Source organism: Crotalus tigris, unplaced genomic scaffold (assembly GCF_016545835.1).
Source record: "Crotalus tigris isolate CLP2741 ecotype Arizona unplaced genomic scaffold, ASM1654583v1 scf7180000024396.1518868, whole genome shotgun sequence".
NCBI classification, from domain to species: domain Eukaryota; kingdom Metazoa; phylum Chordata; class Lepidosauria; order Squamata; family Viperidae; genus Crotalus; species Crotalus tigris.
Window position 1 is genome coordinate 1,238,027 of NW_024100564.1, and position 25,799 is coordinate 1,263,825.

The 25,799-nt window shown below is 38.0% G+C and overlaps 2 protein-coding genes across 2 annotated transcripts in view; both read right to left on the bottom strand.

The window, feature by feature from the left end:
* Positions 1 to 4,013, bottom strand: part of ARL8A (ADP ribosylation factor like GTPase 8A) — a 49,644-nt gene extending 45,631 nt beyond the window's left edge. The window contains exon 1 of the mRNA XM_039329358.1: positions 3,397 to 4,013. Coding sequence (XP_039185292.1) covers positions 3,397 to 3,519 — 123 coding nt within the window. The 5' untranslated portion in view covers positions 3,520 to 4,013. The remainder of the gene's footprint in view (positions 1 to 3,396) is intronic.
* Positions 4,014 to 12,910: 8,897 nt separating this feature from the next.
* Positions 12,911 to 25,576, bottom strand: PTPN7 (protein tyrosine phosphatase non-receptor type 7). The gene is made up of 10 exons (XM_039329393.1): positions 25,446 to 25,576; positions 24,766 to 24,990; positions 20,277 to 20,460; positions 19,498 to 19,582; positions 17,854 to 17,930; positions 17,624 to 17,761; positions 16,263 to 16,373; positions 15,193 to 15,350; positions 14,806 to 14,919; positions 12,911 to 13,297 (listed from the first exon to the last, which is right to left on the bottom strand). Exons 2-10 carry the CDS (start codon positions 24,849 to 24,851, stop codon positions 13,204 to 13,206), a joined length of 1,047 nt encoding a protein of 348 aa, XP_039185327.1. The 5' UTR covers positions 24,852 to 24,990; positions 25,446 to 25,576; the 3' UTR covers positions 12,911 to 13,203.
* Between the last annotated feature and the right edge of the window lie 223 nt (positions 25,577 to 25,799).

Sequence of the window (25,799 nt, forward strand, 5' to 3'; positions counted from 1 at the left end):
TCTACAATAAATCTGTAAGGTAGATCAGTATCATAGCATTGGTACAATACGGGTGGAGACATAGACAGACTAATGTGTCTAAGACCAATGGATGAACGTCTTGAATCAAGGATTTCTCAATCCACATTTTCATATTCATTTCAATCATATTACTCCTAGTTATGCATTTAACAAATATTAAAATACCAGCTATTCTAGTAGATATATTGAAGAGATCTTGTCTGATAAGTTTAAAAACTCTCTCTCATCCCAAGTTACCTCACAGAATTGTCATTATGGGGCAATAGGAGGCAGGAGTATTAAATATTTCATTGCCTTAAATTATATATTTAAAAAGGTAGGATAAAATAGGTCAGAACTGAAAAATAATCAAATGCTTCAAAGTGCAGATTGTGCAAAGAAGCAGAAGAAACAGTAGATCATAAATTTAGCTCATGCAATAAGATCATATAAACTGAGTGTAATTAACAAAACAACACAGTCAGAATGATTCACTGGAATATATGTGAAGTATATGTAAAAATTATCATGTGCCAGTGATGAGAAATTGTTGAAATAGTAGCCCAAACTGAGAAGGTTAAAAAAATTGTAGGATTTCAGAATACAAACTAATAAAATCTTTGTTCATAATAACCAGATTTAAACTTTTGATATAACTGGGGGAAATATTAAGAATTGACAAGTTGCAAGAACTGGTTAGAAAGGATTTATCTTGACAGTAAAAGACTTTGCTCAAACCTATTTCAAACAACGCTTGGAAATATGCTTCATTACATTTAATTCAAGCTACTAATGAGCAGAGAAACTCAGTTACACTGAGAATAATCATTAAATATAGTCCTCAACTTACAACAATTTGGACTGGAGATCATTAAGTTGTTGCAGTCCTAAGTTAAGACACCCATATTGGGCAGTTGTGAAACGAATAATTACAGTTGTTAAGTGAACCACATTAAATGAACAGTGTGGTTGTTCAGCAAATCCATTCTTCTGAATGGGTGTTGTTTTTGCCAGAAATTGGCAAAAAGTGTTGCAAATCACAGTCACAGTCATAAAGGTAAGCCAACTGCTATGTGCCCAAAATGTGGTCACATGACCCTGCGTGTGAGTATATGACATTTTATGAAGGGCAGAAGTGCTTTACAAGCTGTAAAGTACCCATTCGAAGGCCATCATAATTCCAAATAGTCATAAATCAAGACTACTTGTCTTTTCTCATCATTATCTTATAGATAAAAGGAGATGGGTATTTTATTTATCCTAAGGTATCAGCTAGATTAGTATTACTTATCCAATTTGATATCTGAAATACTTGGAGGCACATTATCAGAAAATCCCAGAGCTGCAGAGTAGATTGTATAATGAAGAAACTTCCTCAAGAAAGAATTGTAATGGCAAGCCACCTCTATACGATTAACAAGAAAACTACATGGACATATTCATGAAGTCACCATGAATCACAATTAAGTTCAAAGAAAATAAGATTTTTAATGCCTGGAATAGTATAGGAAAGAAAATTAATGATAAGCACGTTAGAAATTGAAGGTATGTTTCTATCTTCAAAACAAGGAATGGCAGGGACTTTCACTAATTATTCGCCATATCCAAGATTTGTCCAGTAGCCAGTGCTGAATCAGTGAGCAGTAACGAAGCACATGTTTCACAGAATTTCCTATTTAGCATATTATCAATTTATATACTCAGGTCTCCAGTATTCAGAAAACACCGAATATAAATGGAAGATTATGTATCAATAACTACAAATTCTCCCACAACAAACAAATTAGTAGCAAAAGAGAGAATCCCAGTTAGCATAAACTCTAGAGCACAGATTTTATCCAAAATCAAATATCTGAAAATATAACTTTTAATTTAGAGTTAAATTTGAGTTTTCAGTGTTAGCTACAATAAATTATTTACAATATCAGTTAAAACACAAAAATGCCAGTCATGTTTTTTAAAAAATAAAAATAAAGGAAGCACTATGAGCTTGTCCTTACTTCTGCTTCTTAAAATGGCTCCATTAAAATTACAGTAATGGGAAAATATAGTAGGACAGTGCAATCTTCATGTCTACTGTTTTCTATCTTCTACAAATAAAAATGCTCAGTATTCAGAGAAGCTGCCACGTGAATCTAGTCTGATCCATGCTTTAGTTTTCTTCCCAGGAAGAGGATAAGATCAAAGAAGTTCAGTTTCACAATTGACAGATAACAGTGTGAGTAAATATGAAGGAATAAATATGCAGGGCTAGCTACATGTGAGGCCCTGAGGACAGAAAGCTTTGGATTGCTATCAGTATTCCCAATGGTCAATGTTCTCCATCCCATATGCTCTCTAATGTCTTCCTTGGCCCTTCCATAAATCCGTACTTTGAAGGCATTACTGCAGATGCATAGAAGAGAGGAAGGAAATGCAAGGCAGACTAAGTCAAAATATCCACAGTAAGGATATTTTCTGTAGCCATACAGTTATCTTTGCTCAAAGCAGCTTCTTAAAATGTATTCCTCCAAGATATTTCAACAGCAAATCCTACTGTAACGTTAAATTTGCTTAAAATAAAAGATCACTCACGCAGAGATGCATGAACATACAGTGTTAATTGACATATTGATTTGAAAAGATGGAGATAAAATTACCATTCACCACAGAAGATGAAACAGCATCCTTCTGCCAAACACCCCCCCACCCACTCAATTGACTCAAATGTACATTTCACACACCACAAAAGCAGAAGACTATCAAACGGATCAAATGCAGAGAGAATATTCAGAACTGAGGTATTAGGATACAAGGCTAATTTAAAAACAAAACGCAACATTCTTTTCTTTTTATGATCTCTTCCGCATGTCAGGACCACCACCTATATGAACAGCGGGTGGGGTGGTGGGTAATGTAACCGGAAAGGCTTTGCTCATGTTGAATACGCTATTTCCATTGATATCGTGGAAGGGCAGAATAGCATGAAAGGAGAGCAACTACCCTTTTTTTGCAGAACGAGAAAAAGGAGGATTTCATCACTGGGAAGAGGAAAGGAAGGCAGTAAGATCCCCTTAGATCGTTTTCGTTGCAAGAATACGATCTGATAGGGGAGGGGGGCTTTTCTCATCCCCCGGGAGGAGGAAGGCCTCCGTCCTGCTAAGATTGAGAGATGATGCCCAAGCATGAGAAGGTGGCAGCACCTTCATCGGGGCCGACGTTCCCCAACATGGTACCCCCCCCAATACTCCCCGAGATTACGGCACGAGCACTCTCAGCCAACGTATCCGAAGGCCTAGCTGGCAATCTTGGGAGTCCCATTACACCTATACCCATCTGGACGGTACCGGCCTGGGGAAGAATACTCGGTGCTACCCGCCCGGGCACCGCCGTGATGCTCGTGACCCAGCATCTTACCGCGATCACGTTGACGAAGGTGGTCTTGCCCGAGTACTGCAGCCCCACCAGGGTCAGCTCCATCTCCTCCTTCCAAAAGAGCGCCCGGAACCAGTCCAACAGCTTCGTGAAGAGCGCCAGCATCCTGCTTTCAACTCCCGGCCCCGATCGCTCAGCGCAGCCAGGCCCAGCGCCTTTATTATCCCCCGGAACGATCCGGCTTTGCCGCTGCAGCCGCCGGGGTCTCGCTCGCCTGGCTCCAGTCGCTCAGCAGCGGTAATGGGTGGGGTCAGTCAGCAGCTCTCCGGCCGGGGTGGAGCCGCTAATCTCGACGGTTTCTGCGCCCAACCCAGCAGTGGCCTCTAGAGAAGTGGAGGACTGCGCGCCGAGGCGAGGACCTCAATTCCTCCTACCGAGGCCTAGGACGCAGTCGGACGTCAGATCTACTTTGCTTTGCAGTAGAAGCTCAAGATCCGCCCGAGCCAATGGCTGAGGAAGGCTGGCGTTCGTCTGACACACGCCAACGAGTCACGTTTCAGCGGATTGTGTGAAGCCAGCCGTGTGATTAATTTATGGTTTACCGGGCGTATGGGGACCTTCTGAAATTAGGTTAATTGAATAAATCATGGTTAAATTAATCAAGGGTAAATCTGTTGTGCAAAAACAGTCATTCAGGCAGCACTCGCCTAAGGCTTGGGATTGTTGTCTCAAAAGTCTTTAGTACGATACCCTCAAGGGGGCGCCGTTGCTCATGAGGTTAGAATGCTGGGCTAACGATTGGCAGCCTTGAGTTGGAGATTTGTTAAGCAGCGGGGCAGGGTGAGCTCCCACCACAGTTCCAGCTCCTGCAACCCAGCGGTTCGAAAGCAATTGCGAGTAGATAAATAGGTACCACTTTGGTGGACAATTTCATTGGCAAACAAAGGGCGTCTCCTGAGTAATGGTGATGTCACTGGCAAATCCTTTCACCAGGAAAGCATTTGGGTACTTCCACCATAGAAGCATTATTATGCTCTCAACCATCATATCCTTATTAACTATCTACAACGATTGAACGATTCTATAGGTAGTCCTTGAATTACAACCATTTGTTTAATGACAGTTCAAAATTACAATGGCACTGAAAAGTCTTATGAGCAGTTCTCACACTTAGGACTGTTGTAGTAGCATCCCCATGGTCACATGAGCAAAATTTGGATGCTTGGCAACTGGCATGTATTTATGATAGTTGCATTGTGCCAAGGATTTAGTGCTATCTATTTGAAACTGTTTTCTCCATGTTACAAATCAGGAGCTCCAGTCTGCTTCAAAGGGAGTCTGACCTTGGAGTAAGGATACTTCTTGGTAAAATTCCCTCTCCCTTGACATGCAGATCAGTTCTTCTCATCTCTGCTTCAGGAAAAGACTAAACACTTATTTTTATACTCAAATGCTTCCTGTTAGGTTACTGGTTTTAACAATTGGTTCTTTTGGATTTTTTTTCTTGCTGTTGTTTTGTTAGTGTTGCTTATGTATTTTATGGAGAACAGTATTTTTCCAATTGTCAGATTTTATTGCTGATGCTGTTTTACAAGGCTGGTTTTACTGGGAAAAAACAGGATTTATATATGGTAAACAATAAGGTGACCAACCATTCTCCTTTAGGGAGGACAGTCCTCCTTTTGTGAGTTCTGTCCTCCCTCGAAAAGTGTCCTCCTACATGTGCTCCTTTTTGATATTTGAAGACTAATCTGCAGGGCTTTTTTTTCCTCACAGAACGCTCAGAATGGCGTTCCAGCACCTTTTTTGATGGTTTTTTTTTCAACTTTTGCATGAGCTGTGCTACTCCCCCTACTGGCTTTCAAAAGCCAATAGGAATTGCTGCTGAGCACACCAAAACACCCAGCCGGCAAACTTTGCACATGTAAGTTATCTACAGAGAAGGCGAATTGATAGGAACTTTGCACCCTTCCCTGCTACTCAAATACACCATCTCCTAGTTAGTCCCGAAGATACCTGGAGGAGACTGGAGCGGCGATGCCATGGTAACTTTCTCTTGATCTTCAGCCCTGCTAGGGCAATAATGGCTGTGGGTGCAAGAGGCAGGGGTGGCGGTGGCCGGCTGCCCTCCATGCTGTGGAAGCCGTGGGGCCTGCTCTACACGGGGCTGCGCAGGGTGGGCGGTGGTGCTGGCGGGGCGGCTGCAGGCGGGGTGTGTCGACGGCAGGCTGCCCCCCGGGGCTGGAGCTGGCACAGTTGGTGCTTTGGGAGCCGCAGGGCCCGCTCTACACGGCGGGACAGCAGTGCTGGTGGGGCGGCTGGGAGCAGGGGCGTGGCATGTAAGCATAATTACAATATAAAATGTTATTGTTACAAATGTTTTTTATTATGCATTTATCATATTATAGTGTATTCTGTATTATTGTTGCAATGAATAAAACGTTTCTTTTATTTATGATATTTTTTTCTTCAATTTATTTGTGTCCTCCTTTTCATTGTAAAAAAGTTGGTCACCTTATAAACAAATATGAATAATCTGAGCAAGTGGTCTAAAATTTAAATGCAGCTAGCATTAACTCATGAATTTAAGAAGCAGTTTTTGAAAAATAGGTGTGACCTGTTTGTGCAGGTGTGACAATTTGATGATTTCAACATCTGTTGAAATGGCAAAGAAAAACAAATAGCAGAAACTATTAAATGAAGTGGAGTCAATCAGTTTAAATTTTGTGGTTCATTTGCCATCTGAAAGATTGCTTTAATCAGGTTTCATTCTCCAATCCTGTGGTGTAATTGCATATCTTCCTTCAAATTATGCTTTTTTCAAAAGCCTTTGATTTCTGCTTCCAGCTATAACTCTTGTTTTCTTCACTCTTGCCAATCGGGTCAAAAGACACTTATGTTCTAAACAATGGAAAAATGCATGGTAGAATTTATCTTTTGAACTATGGAAATCTTAGAGCCGAAATCACCTTTATGGGATCTTTGTTTTTTGTTTTTAAGAAACTAAAATCCATAAACCAGATAAAGTAAAAGGTAGTAGCTTAACAGATAATGCCAGCTTGCTTCTGCACCTTAAACTAAATCCTGAATGATCTGTATACTGTATAAAAATACAAATCTGTATCTGAGTTAGTGCAAATAAGAAGTGTTACACTTTAATTATAGGAGGAGCGAACAGCTATTTTGTTCCCATTGGGAAAAAAATTGAGATCATTGTCTCTTCCAAATCCTACAAAAATCTATAGGAAGACTGTAATTTAGTTTTGATCAATCTGTACCTTAAAAAGTTAGACAAATAACATTGTCTCTCCTTAATTATAACTGCAACCGCTTGACTCTATTTGTTGAATTTATATAGCTGCCCGTGTCACAGATGTGATCCTGGGGAGTCTACAATAAAACAAATGGTTAAAAACAAGTATAAACAACCTTTAGAAGCAATTAAATATACATAAAATTGTGAGAGAACTGATCAACATCATGTTTGGGACTGTCAACTCCATTGCTAAGTGACATGGTCATAAAGTGAAATGCCACGTGGCTGCTATCATTAAGCAACTCACCTGCAGTTGCTAAACAAGTCGCAGTCGTCACATAACAGTGACTTTGCAATTCCTGCTACCTTCCCAATTGAGTTTGCTTGTTGGAAATCGGCTGACAAGGTTGCGAATGGCAATTATGTGACTGTATCTGTGGTATCCTGCAACATCATAAATGTACACCAGTTGCTAGGTGCCTAAATTGTAATCACATGACCATGATGACACTACTACAACAGCTGCAGCTTTGGGGACCATCATAAGTCTTCTTTTTCAACACCATTGTAACTTTGAATAGTTGCTGAATGAATGGTCAATAAGTGAGGACTACCTGAAAACATTATAGCCATCTTGCAGGCTCCCTGTCTCTATGGGATTGCCCAGGCTGCTGGAAAACCTTGTTTTGAGAGATTTCCACAAGACTAATATGGTTGGAGCTAACCATTTCTGGCAGCTTCCATAACAGAAAAGGGTCTCCTGGGTCCCATCAGATGGATTTTTTTAGCAGATGGGACCCATAACTTATCCTTCCTACCAGATCTGATGGGACAGGTAGATGATAAAACAGGGGAGAGGTGGTCCCTCAAATGACCTGGTCCCATTCCATGTAGTTTTAAAGGTCTAAAGATTCTAGCCAGATGGAAAACCAATGTCCTTTATTATATAATGACATCATCCATGTAGCTATGAATAAAAGTCCTGTGATACGCGTATTTAAGATTTGAAGAATGAGGATTATCCTTCCACAATATTTATGCAGTAATAACGCTGGTTAAATTTACAGAACAAAGTAACCTTTTCACTAAGGCTACTGAACAGGAAATTTGTTATTTTTAAGAAGTATATGTACTATAAAACTGGTACCTCCAAATAGTGTAGCATTATGGCTGAATTAAAAAAGAATATTTTTAGAACATGTTCTGTGGATGAGTCAGAAATCAGGTCCACCATCTCTATTTGCATAATCATATCTAAGGAAACTATGTATTCCATAGCTCTTAATCCTTTTCTTGCCCCAATTCTTGCCTCATTTAGTGTGCCTCAGATAGCAACTATTCACATTTACAATGATGATAATGCCTGCGTTTAAGATCTTTTCAAGCATCTTTCTCTCTCAGTCTGGTGTTTGCCAATGCATTCAGTTAGTATGCATTATCCAGTGTCTGATCTGTGTTTTTTAGCTTCCCACCTTTCAGAACAGAGAGATTGCCTAAAACAAATGATCTCTTCCTGAGCTCATTCCTAGCAGCTACTAACTAACTACAAGTTAACAAGTACAACTCTGTGACCTTAATTGTTAATTAGAACAGAAGGCTTAGTAGACTTGCAGCTGTTGCCTGAAATTGACAAGATCCTGATCAGTTTCATAAAGGTTTGTTTGCCTCCTAAGCAGCTTGCACTTACAGCTCTGAGATGCTATACAAAAAAAACCAGCATTAGCACCTTCCTTTCGATTTATATTTCTGATTGTGTGCCTGCTTATTCTCTTTGCTTCTTCTGCAATAAATATAAATGCAAACATCTATTCTCTTCTTGCTAATGATCCCCGCTCTGGGGTGTTACAGTAGGGAAAAGGGTTATCAGATTTGCCCTATTGCCTGGCTTTCTCATAGTTGAGTTTGTATCCTTCTAATACCATAAAGCAGGGGTGTCAAACTGCCGGCCCGCGGGCTGGTTTCTTCATACCGGAGCCGCACCCACTCCATTGCTGGCATTGGCGAAAAAGCTCCGATACGTTATGTCGCGAGTTTGACATATCTGCCATAAAGCAAAGTAAAAATGGAAGCCTGGTTGTTGTTTTTTAATCATGTGACTATTAAAAATTACAATTACAGCAATAAAAACTAATTCAAATTAAAAAAAGAAAAAAATAGGTGCAAAAAAAGAAAAAATAGGGAAGAAAGAAAAAGACTAAAATGGGAAAAATAAATGTATAAATACTTTCCCCTTCATCACAAGTATAAACAATGTTAGTTTAAAATACAGTATGTAATCTCTTCTTCCATCTGTAAACAAAATTTTAAGGCTTCATCATTTCAGTACTGATATCAACAAAAGTCCATTAAAGGTATCAGAGGTAACATATCTATTTTCACCTTGATTAAAAAAAACTTTAAAATCTGTCCTTTTCCTTCTAATAGTCTTGATCTTTAGTCCCTTCAGGGATTGGAATGGAGTGATTTCCCTATAACAGTTTCAGAGAAAATGTTAGAATCGACCAAGATTTGAGCAAGATAAAGGTTTTGCGAAGCTCATCCTGAAGTTGCCACCTTTGCATGCAGGTGGCTGGTTGCCCCAAAGCCTAGCAAGAGCCAGGTGTGGTTTGCAACCTCCCAATTTCCAGCTGATTAGGGCAGAAACTCAGTTTCCACCAAGGCTTGTTTGGAAGCTTCTCTAGCATTGGGCCCTAATCTAGGCTCTTCTTTCCTGCTGCTGTTTAGGCTTTTTACTGCTTGTCTGCCTCCTTAATGGACCCAGCTGGATCATAGGATTCCTTGAGCTACTCCATGCTTGCTTAACATTCATTTAACTGTGACTTCAGGGACAGCAGGGGGTCGTTAAGTGAAACTATGTCACTTAATGGTTGTCACCACTTGTGACCATAGTGGGCAAGCTCTATTACAGTTGAAGATTGAGGACTATCTGTATACATACACACAAACAGTCCTACGTGCTATTGGTTCCTTGTCCATTATTCTTCGAAATACTTCTAAGGGAATTCAGGCTAGTTGATCTAGAAAATCCACTAATCTGTAGCATCAGAAAGAACTGCTCTGCTCTCCTTTTAAAAGGTCAAACTTTCCTTCATTTTGGAGTTTCTCTTGTTAACTTTGTCTCAGCATGCAAAACCAAAGACATTCATCTGCTCTCCAGAACCAAAAAGAGGACCACACTGCTTTGTATTGGCAATAAACTGTGGAGTTGAAAGTTAACATTTTTTAAAAGTAAATTTGATTAGTTAAGACTTGGATTTTTATTTTTAAATCATGTGTCCTGGGTCAATAGACCCATACATAGAATCAAAATTGTCGGTATTTATGATGCCCTTTAATAGTGTAATTCAGCTTAAAGTGATCCTGAGTAAGAAACCATAAAATAAAAAGAAATGTAGATCAGGTCTGATGACAAGATCAAGGCGCCAGCCACAAGACTGAAGCTGATTGACTACTTATTGCTGATACAGACTTGGGGGCTTTTCTTGTCTCTGTAATGTAATTAATTATTCATGGCTGTTGATGCACCTTTTTAACTAGTATAATATAATACTACTATATAATCTATTGTTAGGGCTCTTGGTCAGTTTGGCTAGGAGCTCAGTGATTACTATAATAGGACATTTTAATAAAGAAAATTGGCTTCAGTTCTCCATTGCTTTGGTTCATTTTTCAGTAGACCCTTTTTTCCACAACAGTGTGGACAATTCATAGATAAATAAGCAGTCTGCAACAGCAGCAAAGGCAGGCCAGAAATAGGTTGCATTCACAGTTCACTCTAAGTCATGGTTCTCTTAGTTATAGCATGTAAAGAGGTCACAATGTATGGGTTCATACACATAATGCTTATAAGCCATGACTATGTTCATACTGTCCTAAAATCAAGCAATATAAATTAAGCCTAAGGATATATATTTCAAAGAAACCTATGAATGTGCTTTCCTGTTTTACCCCCTTATTCTTTCATCATTCTTTTCAATTGTTACTTCCTCTCAACCCATTTTTAAATGGCAGACTTTTGGGATCTAACCCCTTCTCATCTGTAATAAAGTAGATGGATTATATAAATGACAAATCACATTAGAAAGTATAATGCACCTTGTAGTCCTCAGAATGATGGCTTTGAGATTGCTAATGTAATTTTTCCACTCTGCACAAGAGAAACATGTGTTCCAAATTTATACATGTTCACACCAATAAAACGTATTTATTGCTATGGCAGAATTTATTCTGAATGAGGAAATTTTGGCTTTTTATGAAATGCATGTTCCAGTATCTTCTTCCTGCTCTTCCACCTCCTTCCTCTTTTTCTTCTTGTTTCAACTTCACTGAATAATTTAACAAAGCATTTATGTATAAACCTTAGCAATGTTATGGTATATAAATAATATCTTCTCTAAACAGTAAGGTATATAGAAATGTCCTGTTTTTATGCATCATTAGGATGAGATAACCACTATTTTGTATAACTGCTTCTAAATTCAAAAATAAGATTAAAAATACATTTCCAAAGGCATATGAATTCTTACTGTTGAAACACCCAGCTTCATTTTAAGATAAGCTTCAGGAAAACACATGCAAAAGTGGTAAGAAAGTATTACAATTAATTACAATTAATTGAGATTTCTTTTCTGATTACTCTCCAGTTTGATGAGGTTAGAGAATAATTTCCTTAGTATTTTCTTCAGATAAAGATCAGAGTAGAAATAAAGAGAAGTCAGTGACTACATTTTTATGCCTTAAACTGGAAGGTTAAAGAATCATGCATGCAAAATATTTATTATAAGGAGGTCGCTAGGCTTGGTGGGAAAAGATTTGAAAGGATACAGCACAACTTTGTTCTTTTAGCAAACATGGTTTCCTTTTTTCTTCAGTGAGAGAAAACATAATAAAAAAACTGCAATTCAGAGGTAGAACATTTATTCTCTATGCATAAGCCTTTCAGATATAGCTAGGCTTGATAATGAGTGCGAGTGGTATTATTCACACATGATATTGCTGTGCAAATGACACAGGCTACATATAGTACTGTAATCTGCAACATCTGCATGACAATATGACCTGTAATATGTTATTGTGGATTTTATCAGACACCTGGAAATATGGCTGGGAAAGTTGGTATCTACATTTAAGATAATATCACCAATGCTGAGCAAAGTAAATTAGCACTTTTGCTTATTTTAAGGCAACGTCCTATGTATTTTAGCCCTATGTAGTTAGTTATAGAGCATCTAATTTATACAAAACTGGGAGTGGAAAAAATATATTACAGTATATTTTCCATTTTTACCTAGGTATATAAAATATGTTTGTTTTATATATTCATCCATTTGAACATAACACTAGCAAGCCAATACATTCCGCTAACCTATTGTGTGTTAATGCTCACAGACTGATTGAATATTTTGTAAGTTATATATTTTTAAATGTGATCGCCTCTGCCTGGAAGACTCACTTTCTCATTTAAAGTACTTTGGCTATATGTCATGACTGAATACAACTAATTAATTTAATTTATGAGGCTTCCTAACTCCATAGCAACTCTGGACAGCATGTATTAATGAAATACTTAGAAAAAATAAAAATAAAATCACCCAAACATCTGAAGAAAGGAAGACGGTTCATTCTAAAATAATAAAACCCACAAATCCTACAATCCAGTTTAACCCCAGGCCTTGGGAAAGAATCAGATTTTAAGGGTTTCTTTGAACTCAGACGGGGTGAGGGTCAAACAAATCTCAGGGGAAATGTTGTTCCAGAGAGCAGGTGCTGGGACCAAGAAACCATATTTCTTAATTTCATTACATAATACTTTTTAATGAACCTATAGGATAACCAACACTGTGAATTGTGATATGATATCACAGTCATCATGTGACACATCCATAATTGCCCATAGTGGTGTATTCTGGACCAGTGGCAATTTCTGAGTGTTTTTCAAGGGCAGCCCTATGTAGACTGTATTACAAGAGTCATATGTGAGATGATAAAGAGACTATCTGAACGACCATCTAGTTCAGGTAGGATTATAATTGTCACACAAGATAGATTTGTGCAAAGGCCTTTTAGACATAACTGCTACCTGCTCCTTAAGTAGGAGATGTGAGTCTAAGAATACCTCCATATTGTGTATCAGTTCTGAATGGAAAAGTCCAAGCTTACTCATGACTAAAGATGCATGTCACTGTCTCAGGACCCAAACCTCATCATTGTCAGGATCAAGCTTGAGCCTTTTGCTTCCCATCCAGAATTTCCACAGCCTCCAGACACTTGGAAAAGATCTTCACAACATGATCTGGTCAGTCCAGGTTGTATATGTGTGTGTATTTAACACAACAGTATTTTTAATGGATTTGAAATGAATATTATGTTTACAAAACTTACACAGGAAGTTCAAAACATTAAAAAGTGAAATTAAAATTCTACATCTAGCTAAATTCCTTTTATATAAAACCAACAACCAAACAGTTCTTGTTTGAGCTATGTATTTCAAGTGATTGAAATATAAATACTTCACTATCTTGCTATCAGAAAAAGGCTCTCCAAGCAAAGTGTCAAGATATAAACAGTTCCTCTTGCTATCACAGCATGATGGATTAGTTGTCTGTGAACTCAGGAAGCTGTGAGGCATACATAGCAAGTGTATGATGGACAAACTGGTACTGTTCACTGGTTTGTATCATTCCACCTCTGCAATGCAAAAAAAATCTATCTAAATGTACAGGCACTGGGAAGAACAATACATTTGTTTTGCAAACAGTGGGAATCTTAGATCATTCACAATCTTTGCAGACCATAGCAGAACAGCTTACAAAGTAGGCAGAGAATTACATATACTTTGCAAAACAATTCAATTGCAAATGCCTGTTCAAAAAAATTGTAAAATATAGTATCTACAGGTTAATTAATAAAGACTGAAAACTATGAAGACCTTTAAAACTTCTTAAATCAAACTAAAATGGCATTAGTAAATACTGGTAAGAGTCATTAAATTAATTGCGGAGAAATTGTATCAGGTTAAAATCATCTTTCATTCAAAGCTTATTAATATGACTATGAGTGTCACTTAGATATAGCTTTTAATAATCCCTGGAAGAGCAAACTAAAGAGTTGACATGATCCATTTGTATTTTATATATAAGACATTGGGAACTATCTTTAAAAAATCTTATCCAATAGGCTATACTTGCTGCATTGCTTGTAAAGTCATATTGCTCCAGGCTATTTGTAATCCTGTTTATAGATGTTGTAATTTATTTTCTGTTGTTTCTTGCATGTATTTTATTCATGCCATAGACAACACTTACTTAGATACTGAAGTTGATAAATAACACAAACCTTTTAATTAACACTTGAATGTCTGACTGGGTTCTTAACCTATAGCCATGTCCCAATGTAGAATTAAAGATATATAAAGATTTGCATATATTTCTCTTGGCACTGCATAGTACATTTTGCTCTATGATGTCCGGAAGCACAGTACAAGTAGCACTAATAATGTACTTACATTGTCATACATGCTTTTATCACATTTAAAGTTATAGCAATGTGGGTATAACACTTTACCACAAGTGTTACATTGAAATAACTGCAATAGGGTTTAGTAGGTTACTTGATTTAACACAAGACTATATAAAATTGGAGATTAAATCTATTGTAACAATACAGAAATCAATTTATTACTGGGTATAATTTGGTTGGTGCCTCTGTGTATGTGGTGACCAATGTAGAATAAGACAAATACAGATCTTAAGTTGAGGTACACAAAGTGGGATCTGATTTGTTTAGCGATCAAGCTTACTTCCATGTATTTAGTGAACAGATACCATTGGCATACCAAACTATTAACCCTATTATGCTTCCTACAAATCCTACCTGGGATACATGTCTCACCATAAACTATCTTGTTACCAAAGCATTAATGATTGCTGTGATTTTGCTCGAATACTGAACCAACTAATTTAATTACTTTCATATCAAATTATCAGCATTGGGAAACTCAATAGCTTTACCATAGCTTTACTATACCATGAAGCAGAAGTTTCAAAACATTCAGCTTAATTAGAGAATATTGTTAAGCGGATACTATATGAACAAAACAAAAAGATAAGCTACATGGCCACAACAGAGGGCCATTAGAGACCACTTCAGTTTTTCATAAAATAGTCTCAGAACTATATACCGCACTTCATCCATACCTGTCTATGCGTAGCTGGCAGACAATCCCCAAAATATCTACTTCTCCTTTGTCCTTTAGTTGCTGGCATCCAATCTGAGTAGCAATAAAACAGCCTGTCCGCCCAATGCCGGCACTAAATAGAACAACAATTTCAAGTCAGATTGCATCTTTGAGGCAATGAAGGAGAAAGGTGCAGAAATATATCTGTCCATCCCCTTCCAATCAAATAGGTTTGCTGAATATACTTTGCCAGTTTCACCACTGTCTATAAGTACAGAATTTTACAGAGAGAAGTGTTTGCTAGATCTGCAGCTACATTATTTTAAAATGGAGATTTCAAATATATGTTCAAAACCAGCATCCTTGGGCATCATCCAACACTGGAGCTACAAGAAGAATTTCTTACCTACAGTGCACAACAACTGGTCCCTTGTTTTGGGCAGCCTTCAGAATTTTCTCCACTTCAAGAATCAAATGCAAGAGCATCTTGGCTGATTCTGGTGTCCTCTGGTCTGGCCAGGATGAGCAGACAATGTGTTTCACAGTGCGACATTCATCTTTGAACTAAGAATCATGATGAAATAGAAGATAGCATTACTTTTACTCTTTCAAGTATTCACATAAGTGTGGCTGCATCTATCCAAGAGAGAAATTATCAGGGTACTTATTGGAATTTCAAAACTTACAGCTATACAAACATCTTTAAGGAGACAAAAGTCCTGAGGGAAAAATAAACCCCTTCCTCACAACAGCCTCATGACAACTAAGTGAGACAATGAAATGCCAAATAAAATGATCATTGATAATTATAGGTAGAATGAAAATTAAGTGAGAGATTAAATGAAAGGGAATATTCTGCCTACAAGTAGAAAATTAAATAGAAATAATCCAGATTGCAATATTTTGTGGCCAGGTCTATTCATATACACTAATAAGAATCAGAAAGGAATTTTTTATACAGCTAAAATGGTAACATCTGCATACAAGAAGGAGCCAAAGGGAACCTGGGTGAAAAATATCTAGGCATGAAGAAAATTAGAAAAAAAAAATCTATAAAAACATTTTTAAAGAAGAGCCATCAAATGAGAACTAGCCATTTTCAGTAGACATGAGATTAATTTTTCTGGAAAATGTGGCTGATTAGCTGAAATAGTAAACAAGCAAAGTCTTTACTGCTTTCTTTTGGTATAGACTTTACATACACATATATAAAATCTTGTTACAAGAATAATAGAAATCCCAATTGAACACTATTTTTAAAATAGAAAAAAATATAATAAAAATAACAAAGCCCAAAGCAACAATCATGAAAAATTCTGAAAAATTAATGGCTTCTTAAGAAAAAGAAGATGTATAGCAGTTTAACTTAAGGGGCAGGTTTTGACAGTACTTGCATAGAGATTTGGAAGGAAAGGTGAACTGTACAGAAAAATCATTTAGCCAGAGCTCTTGCCTTAATCAGGAAGAAATTAATACCTGCAGAGAAAAGCTACGAATGGTGTAGTCATCACATTCCCAAATGTCTTGGATTTGAATTCTAAATGATCCATAGGATGCTTCTCCTTCAGGCCAGTAACAGATACATTTCTGAAATTATAAAGGTAGGGATCCTCATCCATAAATGTGTGAACCAAGTGGCTGACTCTAAATCCCCAAAGAAAAGAGGAAATTAGAACCAATATTCACTGATCTATTCCCCTATAGTAAAAGGGCTGCAGGAGTGGTTCTACGAAGCAAACAACAACAAGCTTGCTAAGGCTCAGGAACCTCACGTGTGAGTTTTTAATGCATTTTCTAAAGCTTCCTTATGGAAAAAAAAAAGCTTAGGAAAATCTTAAGAGTTACAAAATACACTTGAGATGTAGTTATTAATACTCCCTTGCCACCACATTTGTATTCATTAGGTCTGGAGAGATTTGTGCTGGCTAACAAAGCTTCCAGAAATAATAAGGCCACAAGTTCTGCACCTTTGTCAGATGATAAACTCCTTTGTTTTTTTTATTTCTAAATGAGGGCACACGAGGGCCCTCGTTTAGCAATAAGTTAAGCAATAAGCAATAGGTTTAACAATAAGCAACCTTCCTGCACATCAGTAGGCGATACCAAAACTCCTTCCCGCAGTCTCACCCAACACCTTTCAAAACTTCATCCAGAGGTATCTTCAAGCTGTCAAGGAAAACTACTATAGAATATCCAGAGTGCTTTGTAGCAGTTCAGCCCTAGATGTCATTAGTTGAAAACTAAGAGAAAGCAAAGCACAGGGAAAAGAAAAAAAAAACAGTAGGAAAGCAGTTTCAAAATATGACTAAGACTTTGAAATGGCAGCTTATCTGTGAGGGTTTGCAAAGAGTGGAGCTTTAGAGGGTCAGAAGGACTGCTTTGTAAGCTCACAAGACAGAAAGAGTCACTCAATGAGGCAAATTTGGCCTGGACTGGAGTTTCAGGATCTCTGAATTAAAAGACAGTATATAAGCATTTCATTCAATTTATTTAAATTCGTTTTTAAAAAGTAAAGATAGCCTCATTACTTTAAGAGAAGAAAATAATCCAGAATGTCACAAATCTTGAACTGAAATCTTGCAGAAAATCTAATAGCATTATCTATTCCTCTAGAATAGCCACAGTATGCCACAATATTACTATGGCTATAGCGGTGGCTATTGAATATTTCTGAATATTTTGCTAACTTGCAAATGACTATGTACAGATGTTATACTATAGCAATGGCACTGATCTCCAGAAATCTCTTCCCAAGGGGACAGAACCCAGGACAAACACTGGAAACTTTGAAACTTCTCATTAATCAGAATTGATATACTATTATAATACAACAATACCTCTTTCCTTTCTTTGAGTTTGGTGAGCATAACTATGAGTGGAGTTTCTTCTTGCCACACCATTGTCCAGAAGTCATTGACTGTATTTAGCATGGGTCCCTGTGTGGCTATATAGGCCTTCTTCTGGCTAGCATAACCCTGGACAATGCGAGAGAAATAACAACTGTGATCAAGAGACACTGGAGCCACCATCTTTGTTATTCTCACCTCTAGATAATTCACTGGCTTACCCGGATGTAATTTGCATTTATGTAAGACTCCTCTTCTTGGCTGTTGACTCTCCTGAGACAGACACGACTCTGGGGATCTAGAGGAATATTTTAGTTTGGTGAGATAGCTAAGGGCTTAATATAGCATTTACTATCAGTTGGGCCAAACTATTCCACAGAAAAGTGGTTTTGAAACCTTTCTGGTTTCCTGTCAGTTTGGTTTGGGGCCCTTATTTCACCCACTTTTCATTATAAATGTACAGTTATAATCTCAAAATAGGAGTATAAAAGAGATTTTAAAACCCTATATTTTAAAACAAGGATGACAAAAACAAAAAGTCCACTAGTTAAATACCTGGCTGAACCAATAGTTTTTGCCCCTGATGCCTTGAGCTTTTATAGTTATATTATTTTATTTCTCCTAAACCTGAAGCAATGTGCATCCCACAACAAAAATTCATTCATCTTATTTAGCAATAAATTATATTCTTCTTTATAGTCTTGTGCAAGAATGGTAGCATCAGCAAGAAATTCTTATGTACGTGGAGGACGTTTTGTATTTTATCACACCACAGCTTTAAAAGCAGCCTTCCCCAACCTTCCAGGTATCTTGGACTTGACTTCACATTATTTTCACCCAGCCAAGCTTGGAGATAATGGGAGCAGAAGTTCAAAATTTCTGGAATGGATCAGCTTTTCTACAACTTATAATAGTCTCAATGCTTCTCAGAGCAATAAATAATTTTTGAGTCCCTGTAACTGAAAGGGAAGAAGCTACAACATGGTCAAAAGTAGCCCACAACATTCAAAAATATTTGAATATGAAAGATATTGCTTTATTATACTATATTTCAATTTTTACCATTCTAATGAAAAATTCAAGGCATCCTAGATGGGATTAACCTTTCCTTTCCTTTTTTTTTCATTGAGATATCCCACTAGAAAGAAATTGTGCTTCTAATTTCCAATGAAATGTTTATTGCACAAAAATTCTCTCATTCATGGAATTCTACTGGAGCTCTTGAATATATTGTCTTCTATTACTTAAAATCTCTCCATGTTTCCCCAACATTTCTTAGATATTTCATACCCAAGAAATGGAAAATTCAATAGCTACTTAATTAACTTAACTGGTAACTCTAGGAGTCCTCCATCCAGAAGTACCCTTTGTAACTATTTCATGTTCTACAGTGATGTTCCATGTGTGGCAAGTTTCTCCAGTTCAGTACTCTACAATCAATTGTCCAACTGAGCATGCTCCAGAAGTGTTTGGACTAACATTCCAGACTTCCCACTCAGTATGATATATTGACCCCCTCAGGGATCTCCAAATGCCTATCCTGCTGAAGATACACTTTGTGTCATTCTACTCAGTGGACTGAAAACTATTTTCTGAAAGCTAAAATAGGAATTTTATCACCTGGTCATAAAAACATTAGCTGTCAGCTGTGTTCCCTAGTGATATTAATGACAACTTCAGACTTTTGAGTCATGAATCCTCAAGAAACTTGACAGGAGATCCTACTGAAAACAAGGGTCTGCCAATGTTGCAGAAGGCAAGCTCTGCAGTACGTTATGCAATATAAATCTGGAGCCAAAACTCTTTGTTTTCCTTTCCCAATCCCAGTTTTTCCCTGTTCAAAGACAATTACAAAGTAAACATACTTGGTAGGATGGATTTGTATCTATCCTTTGCTGCTCGACCAGGAATGTTGAGTTCTTCTGGACTGATGAAGTTTGATGGGATTTTCTATTAAGGAGAAGAAGAATTGATGAATTGCTTTCCTTTCTGAGTGGTACTCAGAGAGCTGGAAACAATATCATCAGTGCCTTTTATTGTTTCAAGTAGGCAATTTCCCAATCCTACCTTCCCAGCAAGGAGAGCTCAGCAGAAAAAGATGGGGGGGAAAGTATAACTCAGAATTATTACTCTGCTTAGATGCTGCTAACTAAGAACCATGACCAACTGGATCCTATACTAATTCAGCATCAGTCTGAATCAGGATAGTGATATTCAAAGTCAAACTTGGTATCTGAATAGCATGACAGAGTTCCACTGGAAAAAATAGGCAGGGACCAAAAAAACTCCATTCAGATTCTCAGCTTACCATAGCTAGATAGTGATGTTTACTGTGTACTGGGATGAAGAAACCTTAAGCAGCTGATTCTCTTCTGTGGTTTTTTTAATATTCTACTTTTTATTATATCCATTGCAGCTCAATCCAATATTTCCTTTTCCTACAATTCCCTTGGCTTAAAGACACTTTGCTTTATATTACTCAAGCTTGGTACTAAGTGGAATTGGTTTTTGACATAATCAGAATTCCTGCAGGGGAAACTCTTATCTGCCCTACATGCAATACATGATGGAAGGAACCAAGGTATTGGAGGTGTTTAACCTGGAATCAAATCAGGCAGTTGGTAGGCAGTTTTGAGAATCTCACCGCAAACTCCTCTTGAAGCTCTTCCAGATTGCAGCTCCATTCCTGTAGCATCTTCTGTGTTAGGACATGACTGGCAGTGTTCAAAAACTGTACTGTGACATCTCTAGGAGTGGAGATTTGCACAATGGGTTCAGTGTTGCTCAGAGAACTCATGTCCAACACCAGTGACACATTGGAACCCCTTCTGCAAGACAAAGAAGCCTGAAGTTACAAACCATCAAACTAAAAAAGGCAGCCTATGCTATAGCAACAGAGTGTCTCTGCTGACAAAATGAGGTTGTTGTGCCAAATATCACAAAAATATGGCAAGTAGTTATTTTCTGAATGAGTAGAGATGTATTTTTACCAATAAATAAGAGGAGTTGAATAATCAGAATAATTTGGCCTGAATCAGTATTCAGCCCTATCTCTATAACCCACATCCATTTACTTTCCTCCTAAGACAGGAGGAAAGTATGTCAGTATGAAAAGCACTGCCCCCACATCACTTACCATGACTCAGCAATGGGGCAGTTTAGGGTTGCTGCCTGCATACCCTGTAATGTCAGGTAGTTTCAGAGCAACAGTTGGCAGAAAACCTGCCATCTCTTCCCTTCCCATCCCACATCACTATCAATTGGAAAGCAAACTCCAATTGCCACCATTGGACCTCTGTTTTGGCTTGCTTTAATGCTTTGCCAGAAGAGGCACTCTAAGTCTGTCTGCAGAAAATATTTGCAGCAAGCTCCTGATTTGCATGCTCAGCATCTCAAATGCAGCGGCTTAATCCTGGCCTGGTTAATTCAAATTATGCAATGGCTTCACTATTGCCCACTTTATGTTTATGCAGGAACTATATGAGTTGTCTGGCCTTCAAATAAATTGTACTTGCAGGAATTGTGTGTTTTGGACCACATCTTCTGGCCTTTCTGTGCCAATTCTGGGAAATGCAACTACCTTAAGGCATCTTAAAACGTCTTTGATTCCTTTGATATCTCTTATCTTGTTGAATCTTCACTACATAAGACTCTCTCTTCTGAACAACAAAACCTGGACTCTAACTCATTCATCTACCCTCAGAGATTAGAGAAAAATTCTACCTTTGTCACGTTGCTGCTTCAGCAATATTGCAATGATCCTAAGCAAGAATATTATTCCTTTGGAATCTCAGGAGGGGAGACAGAGATTCTCAGCAACCTTGGAGGAGCAAAAGCAACCCCCCCCCTTTTTACTGTTTCCTCAAGTAAAATAGTACAATGTGTATATCAGTACCATCTAGGAGAGATTTTTTCAGCATCATTTTCATACCCAAGGAATGGAAAAGTCCTTTGGTCTTTGATTTGTACCCCAGTGGGAAGACCAACCTTCTGGCAGATCTGAAATCAAATCTTCCAGAAAGTCAGTATTCTACAGTATGTCAGAACAACCTCAGTCAGTGCCAGTCAAGCATCTGGTGCATCTAGCAACTATACAAAAATGGCCAAGGAGATTAAAGAGTTCACCAACTGGACAGTAGCAGGGAGACTTGCAATAACCAAGTGTAGTCTAGTAAATCATTAAAACCTCCAAGGGTTTCTTGCTCCCTCAAACTTAAAATGTCTGCACGGATGGCCACATATTAGCATAGGATAGAAAAACTAGTTTAAACAAAAAGATGCAGTTTTGACATTTTTTTGCAGTTTTGACATTTTCTAAACACTGAAAGACTAAGAAGTTAAATGCACCACCACGGGGAGGGCATTGCACAGATAGGAGCCATGCAAGAGAAGGTCTTCTCCCATCTATCAGAGAGACCTTGTGGCAGAGGAGCATTTTGAAAAGACCTCTGCTGCTGATTGAAATAACTATCCCTGTTCATCATGACAGGCCTTAAGGTAATTAATGTTTTAATTGTTAACACCAACAATTTTTCAGTACAGGCATCCTATAATTCCTATAGTTAACAATACAATAGTATATTTTTCACCAGCTGCAATTTCTGGACAATTTTTCAGGAAATCCCCTGTAGAAACTGTTAGAGTAGTTAAGTAGCCAAGACATGGATAACTGCTAACAGTTTTGCTCAGGAATTATATTTTATTTTTTAATTATTTATTATATCTTTTAAATATTTCCTTTATTACATTTTATAAGAAACTCAAGGTGGTGAACATACATAATATTCCTTCCTCCTCCTATTTCCCACACAACAGGCATGTGAAGTGGGTTGGGCTGAGAAAGAATGACTGGCCCAAAGTAATAATAATAATATTAATAATAATAATAATAATAATAATAATTGGGTGCAATTCCAAAACAACTGGAGCACCACTTGAACACCATTGGCATTGACAAATTCGCTATTAGTCAATTGCAAAAGGCAGCCTTATTAGGAACTGCTTCCATCCTGCGACGATATCTGTAATACCATCAAACATCCACATCTGCCTATCCAGGTCCTGGGTAAGGACTCGATAGGTAGACAAAATGCCAAATCCAGTCTGAACATCTGGCTGACTGTGCGATGATTGATAATAATAATAATAATAATAATAATAATAATAATAATAATAATAATAAAGTTGGAAGGGACCTTGGAGGTCATCTAGTCCAACCCCCTGCTCAGGCAGGAAACCCTATACCATTTCAGACAAATGGCTGTCCATTCTCTTCTTAAAAACTTCCAGTGTTGGAGCATTTACTGCTTCTGGAGGCAGGCTGTTCCACTGATTAATTGTTCTCACTGTCAGGAAGTTTCTCCTTAGTTCTAGGTTGCTTCTCTCCTTGATTAGTTTCCACCCGTTGCTTCTTGTCCTGCCTTCAGGTGCTTTGGAAAATAGCTTGATTCCCTCTTCTTTATGGCAGCCCCTGAGATATTGGAATACTGCTATCATGTCCCCCCTTGTCCTTCTCTTCGTTAAACTAGACATACCCAATTCTAGCAACCGTCACCCAGTCAGCTTTCCTAAAGCAGAAGTGTGACTCAGAGTCTCCTGGTTTTTACTCCAGTACCTTAACCACTACACAAACTGGCTTAGTAGCACATCAGCCACAGTTGTGCTAACGTGCTTCTGAACTGCAAATACAGTACAGTAATAGTGGGACAGTCAAAGAAAACTCTCAAACCCTAAATCTGTTATGTCTGAGGAGTACAGTCTTATCCAGAATAGGCTTCATTTCTGTTCGCCAAACAATTTCCTCCTTACCAACACAGCTTCTCACTTCTAGCATATCTGGATGTAATTTTAGCTTCTACTCACTTATTCAACCTAATATTAACATTAGTTAGCATTCAAGGGTTTTAGCTGGTTGGTTGGGGCTGTAGAACTGGGTGTCATCAGCACCCAGATATTTGTGCTTTTGTTGCATTATCTCCTTCAGAATGATTAGCTACCCCACCTAATCAGATTGGTTGCCAGGAATGAAGTTTCAACTACTGTGTTCATTAATGATCAACAATATTTCATCTAATATTCAATGGAAGATTACCATCAACTTCACTGGAAAGAAGAGAAGCTAAGTCAATCACAGCACAGAAGCTATACTTAAATATGCAGCAGGTCCACAGGACTTTGTCTACAGAGGTATTGGGACCCCAGACCTGAAAAGCCCATGTCAAGCCAAGTTATGCCAATAGAGTGCTAGATTAAAACAATGCAAAACAAAAAACTGTATCTAACCACAAATAGAAGTACATACTGTTGAATGCCACTTGATCTTGATTAAACTGCTTATGGAAATTGTGGTTTTAATCTGTTAATTTACATTCATGTGTAAACTAGCCACTGCAATTCACATGCTTAGTAGTATGTATGAAACCAGCTAATTGAGACCTATTTAACAAACCATAGTGAAGCATATGGTTTGTTAGTATTACTTTGTACACTGTGAATTAACTCTATGACAGCCTTCTTCCCTAAAGGGTCAGGTAGTTCTCAACTTATAAGTATAATTAAGTTCACAATTTTGGCCATAGGTCATGACAGTCATAAAGCAGGTCACCATATGACTAGATTGGACACATGACCTTTTTTGCAGCACTCATTAAGTGAGCACTGTGGTTGTAAAATGGACACTGCAATCATTAAGCAAACTGATTGTTCACTATAGAGCCAGTTTTGATGGAAACCAAAAATAAATGCCAGTTTCCATCAAAAACATCATAAATCAACGCAAGCTGGTTGTCAAGTGCCCAAAATGTGGTCATGTGACTGGGGGGGAGATGGATGTTGGAACTTCAAAACCGGATCTTAAGTCCCATTTTCAGGATCCATTGTAACTTTGAATGGTCTCTAAGTGACCAGTCATAAATTGAGGACTACCTGCATCCATTTTAATCTATTTAGTCAGCATTCCCAGCTTTATTATCTCTATATACAATTCCTATGAATCCCAGCTAATATAGCCAAATTCAGCAAAGCTATGCAGAGTGTTGGAGAACATAATTTTGTCTATTAGAACCAGCATAATGCTTAACTTACTACTAGAATCTCAGAGTCTATGCATGGAATTTGGAGTACCACTGACTCACCGATCTTGCAGGCGCACATGTTTCTTAACTTCCTGATTGCTATGGGTAGCCTTGTCCATTCTCCGCCTTGTTTGCTTCTGTAGCATGCAGAAACTATGATTTCTCAAACATGCTGAATAGGCCAGGACTGGGCTCTGCTAGCAAGGATTTGTTGAACTTAGGTAAGAGAGGCCAGTAAGCACAGAAAGAATGCAGCTCGATGAATCCATGTTCCCAGGAAAGCGCCTAGAAAATATTCAAGCAAACTGATCATCACTAAGAGCTTCACTATCTTTCTATCATCCAACGCACAAAAACCAGGTACGGAAAACCCCATTTAAATCAGACATATCAGAGCCTTGTTCAGAAGATGCCAATTAGCTTGGTATTCTTGAAAAATGTTGAAAATGCCAAAGGGAGAGAGAAATATGCAACTCAGTCCAACAAACTTGTTTGGGAAAAATCAAAAGCCACCTGAATAAAATGGGTACTCCTTGAGGCTATTGCATATTCAATGATTAGAAAAGACCCTTCACTCATTCTTTGCTCCAGATATATGAGGGTTGGGAGAATATTATGCGGGGAGGGGGGTTGCCCCATATTTTGCAGCTTTGTTCCCCATCTTCATATTCTCAAGAAATGATTCCCTTAAACTGAGATTTTCTCCCCTGCCTGTCCTTTCCCGTAAATTCCTCTCTCACCTCATGCTGCCAGTAACTTCATCATCTCTAGGGTTTCAACCAGGGTCTGTGGCTCTAGGAGATGTACATGCAGAGTGAAAAGAAAGTGAATACAGGAAATTCCTTATCTCTGAGGCTGGTGGTTGCTCTTTGACACTTCCTCCTCTTGCTCCACCCTTACAGCCACCCACGCACATTCTGGCCACAACTTCATAGTTCCTTCCACAGACACCTTCAGCTTCCTGATGAGCTTTTTTGCAAGGCTGCCTGGACAGTTAGACCCTACCTATTTTGCTTTAGAATTATCAGATATTTCTTTTATTCTTACAGCCAAGAATGTAGTAATTCACATTGTATACTTATTGCAGTCTAGAA

Excerpts from the sequence above, each read along its gene's own strand:
- PTPN7 (XM_039329393.1), bottom strand. The coding sequence starts at position 24,851 with ATGCTACAGAAGCAAACAAGGCGGAGAATGGACAAGGCTACCCATAGC. Across the intron at positions 17,762-17,853 it reads TAAATGCAAATTACATCCGG|GGTTATGCTAGCCAGAAGAA; the intron begins GTAAGCCAGTGA and ends CGCATTGTCCAG. Across the intron at positions 14,920-15,192 it reads CCAGTTGTTGTGCACTGTAG|TGCCGGCATTGGGCGGACAG; the intron begins GTAAGAAATTCT and ends TGTTCTATTTAG.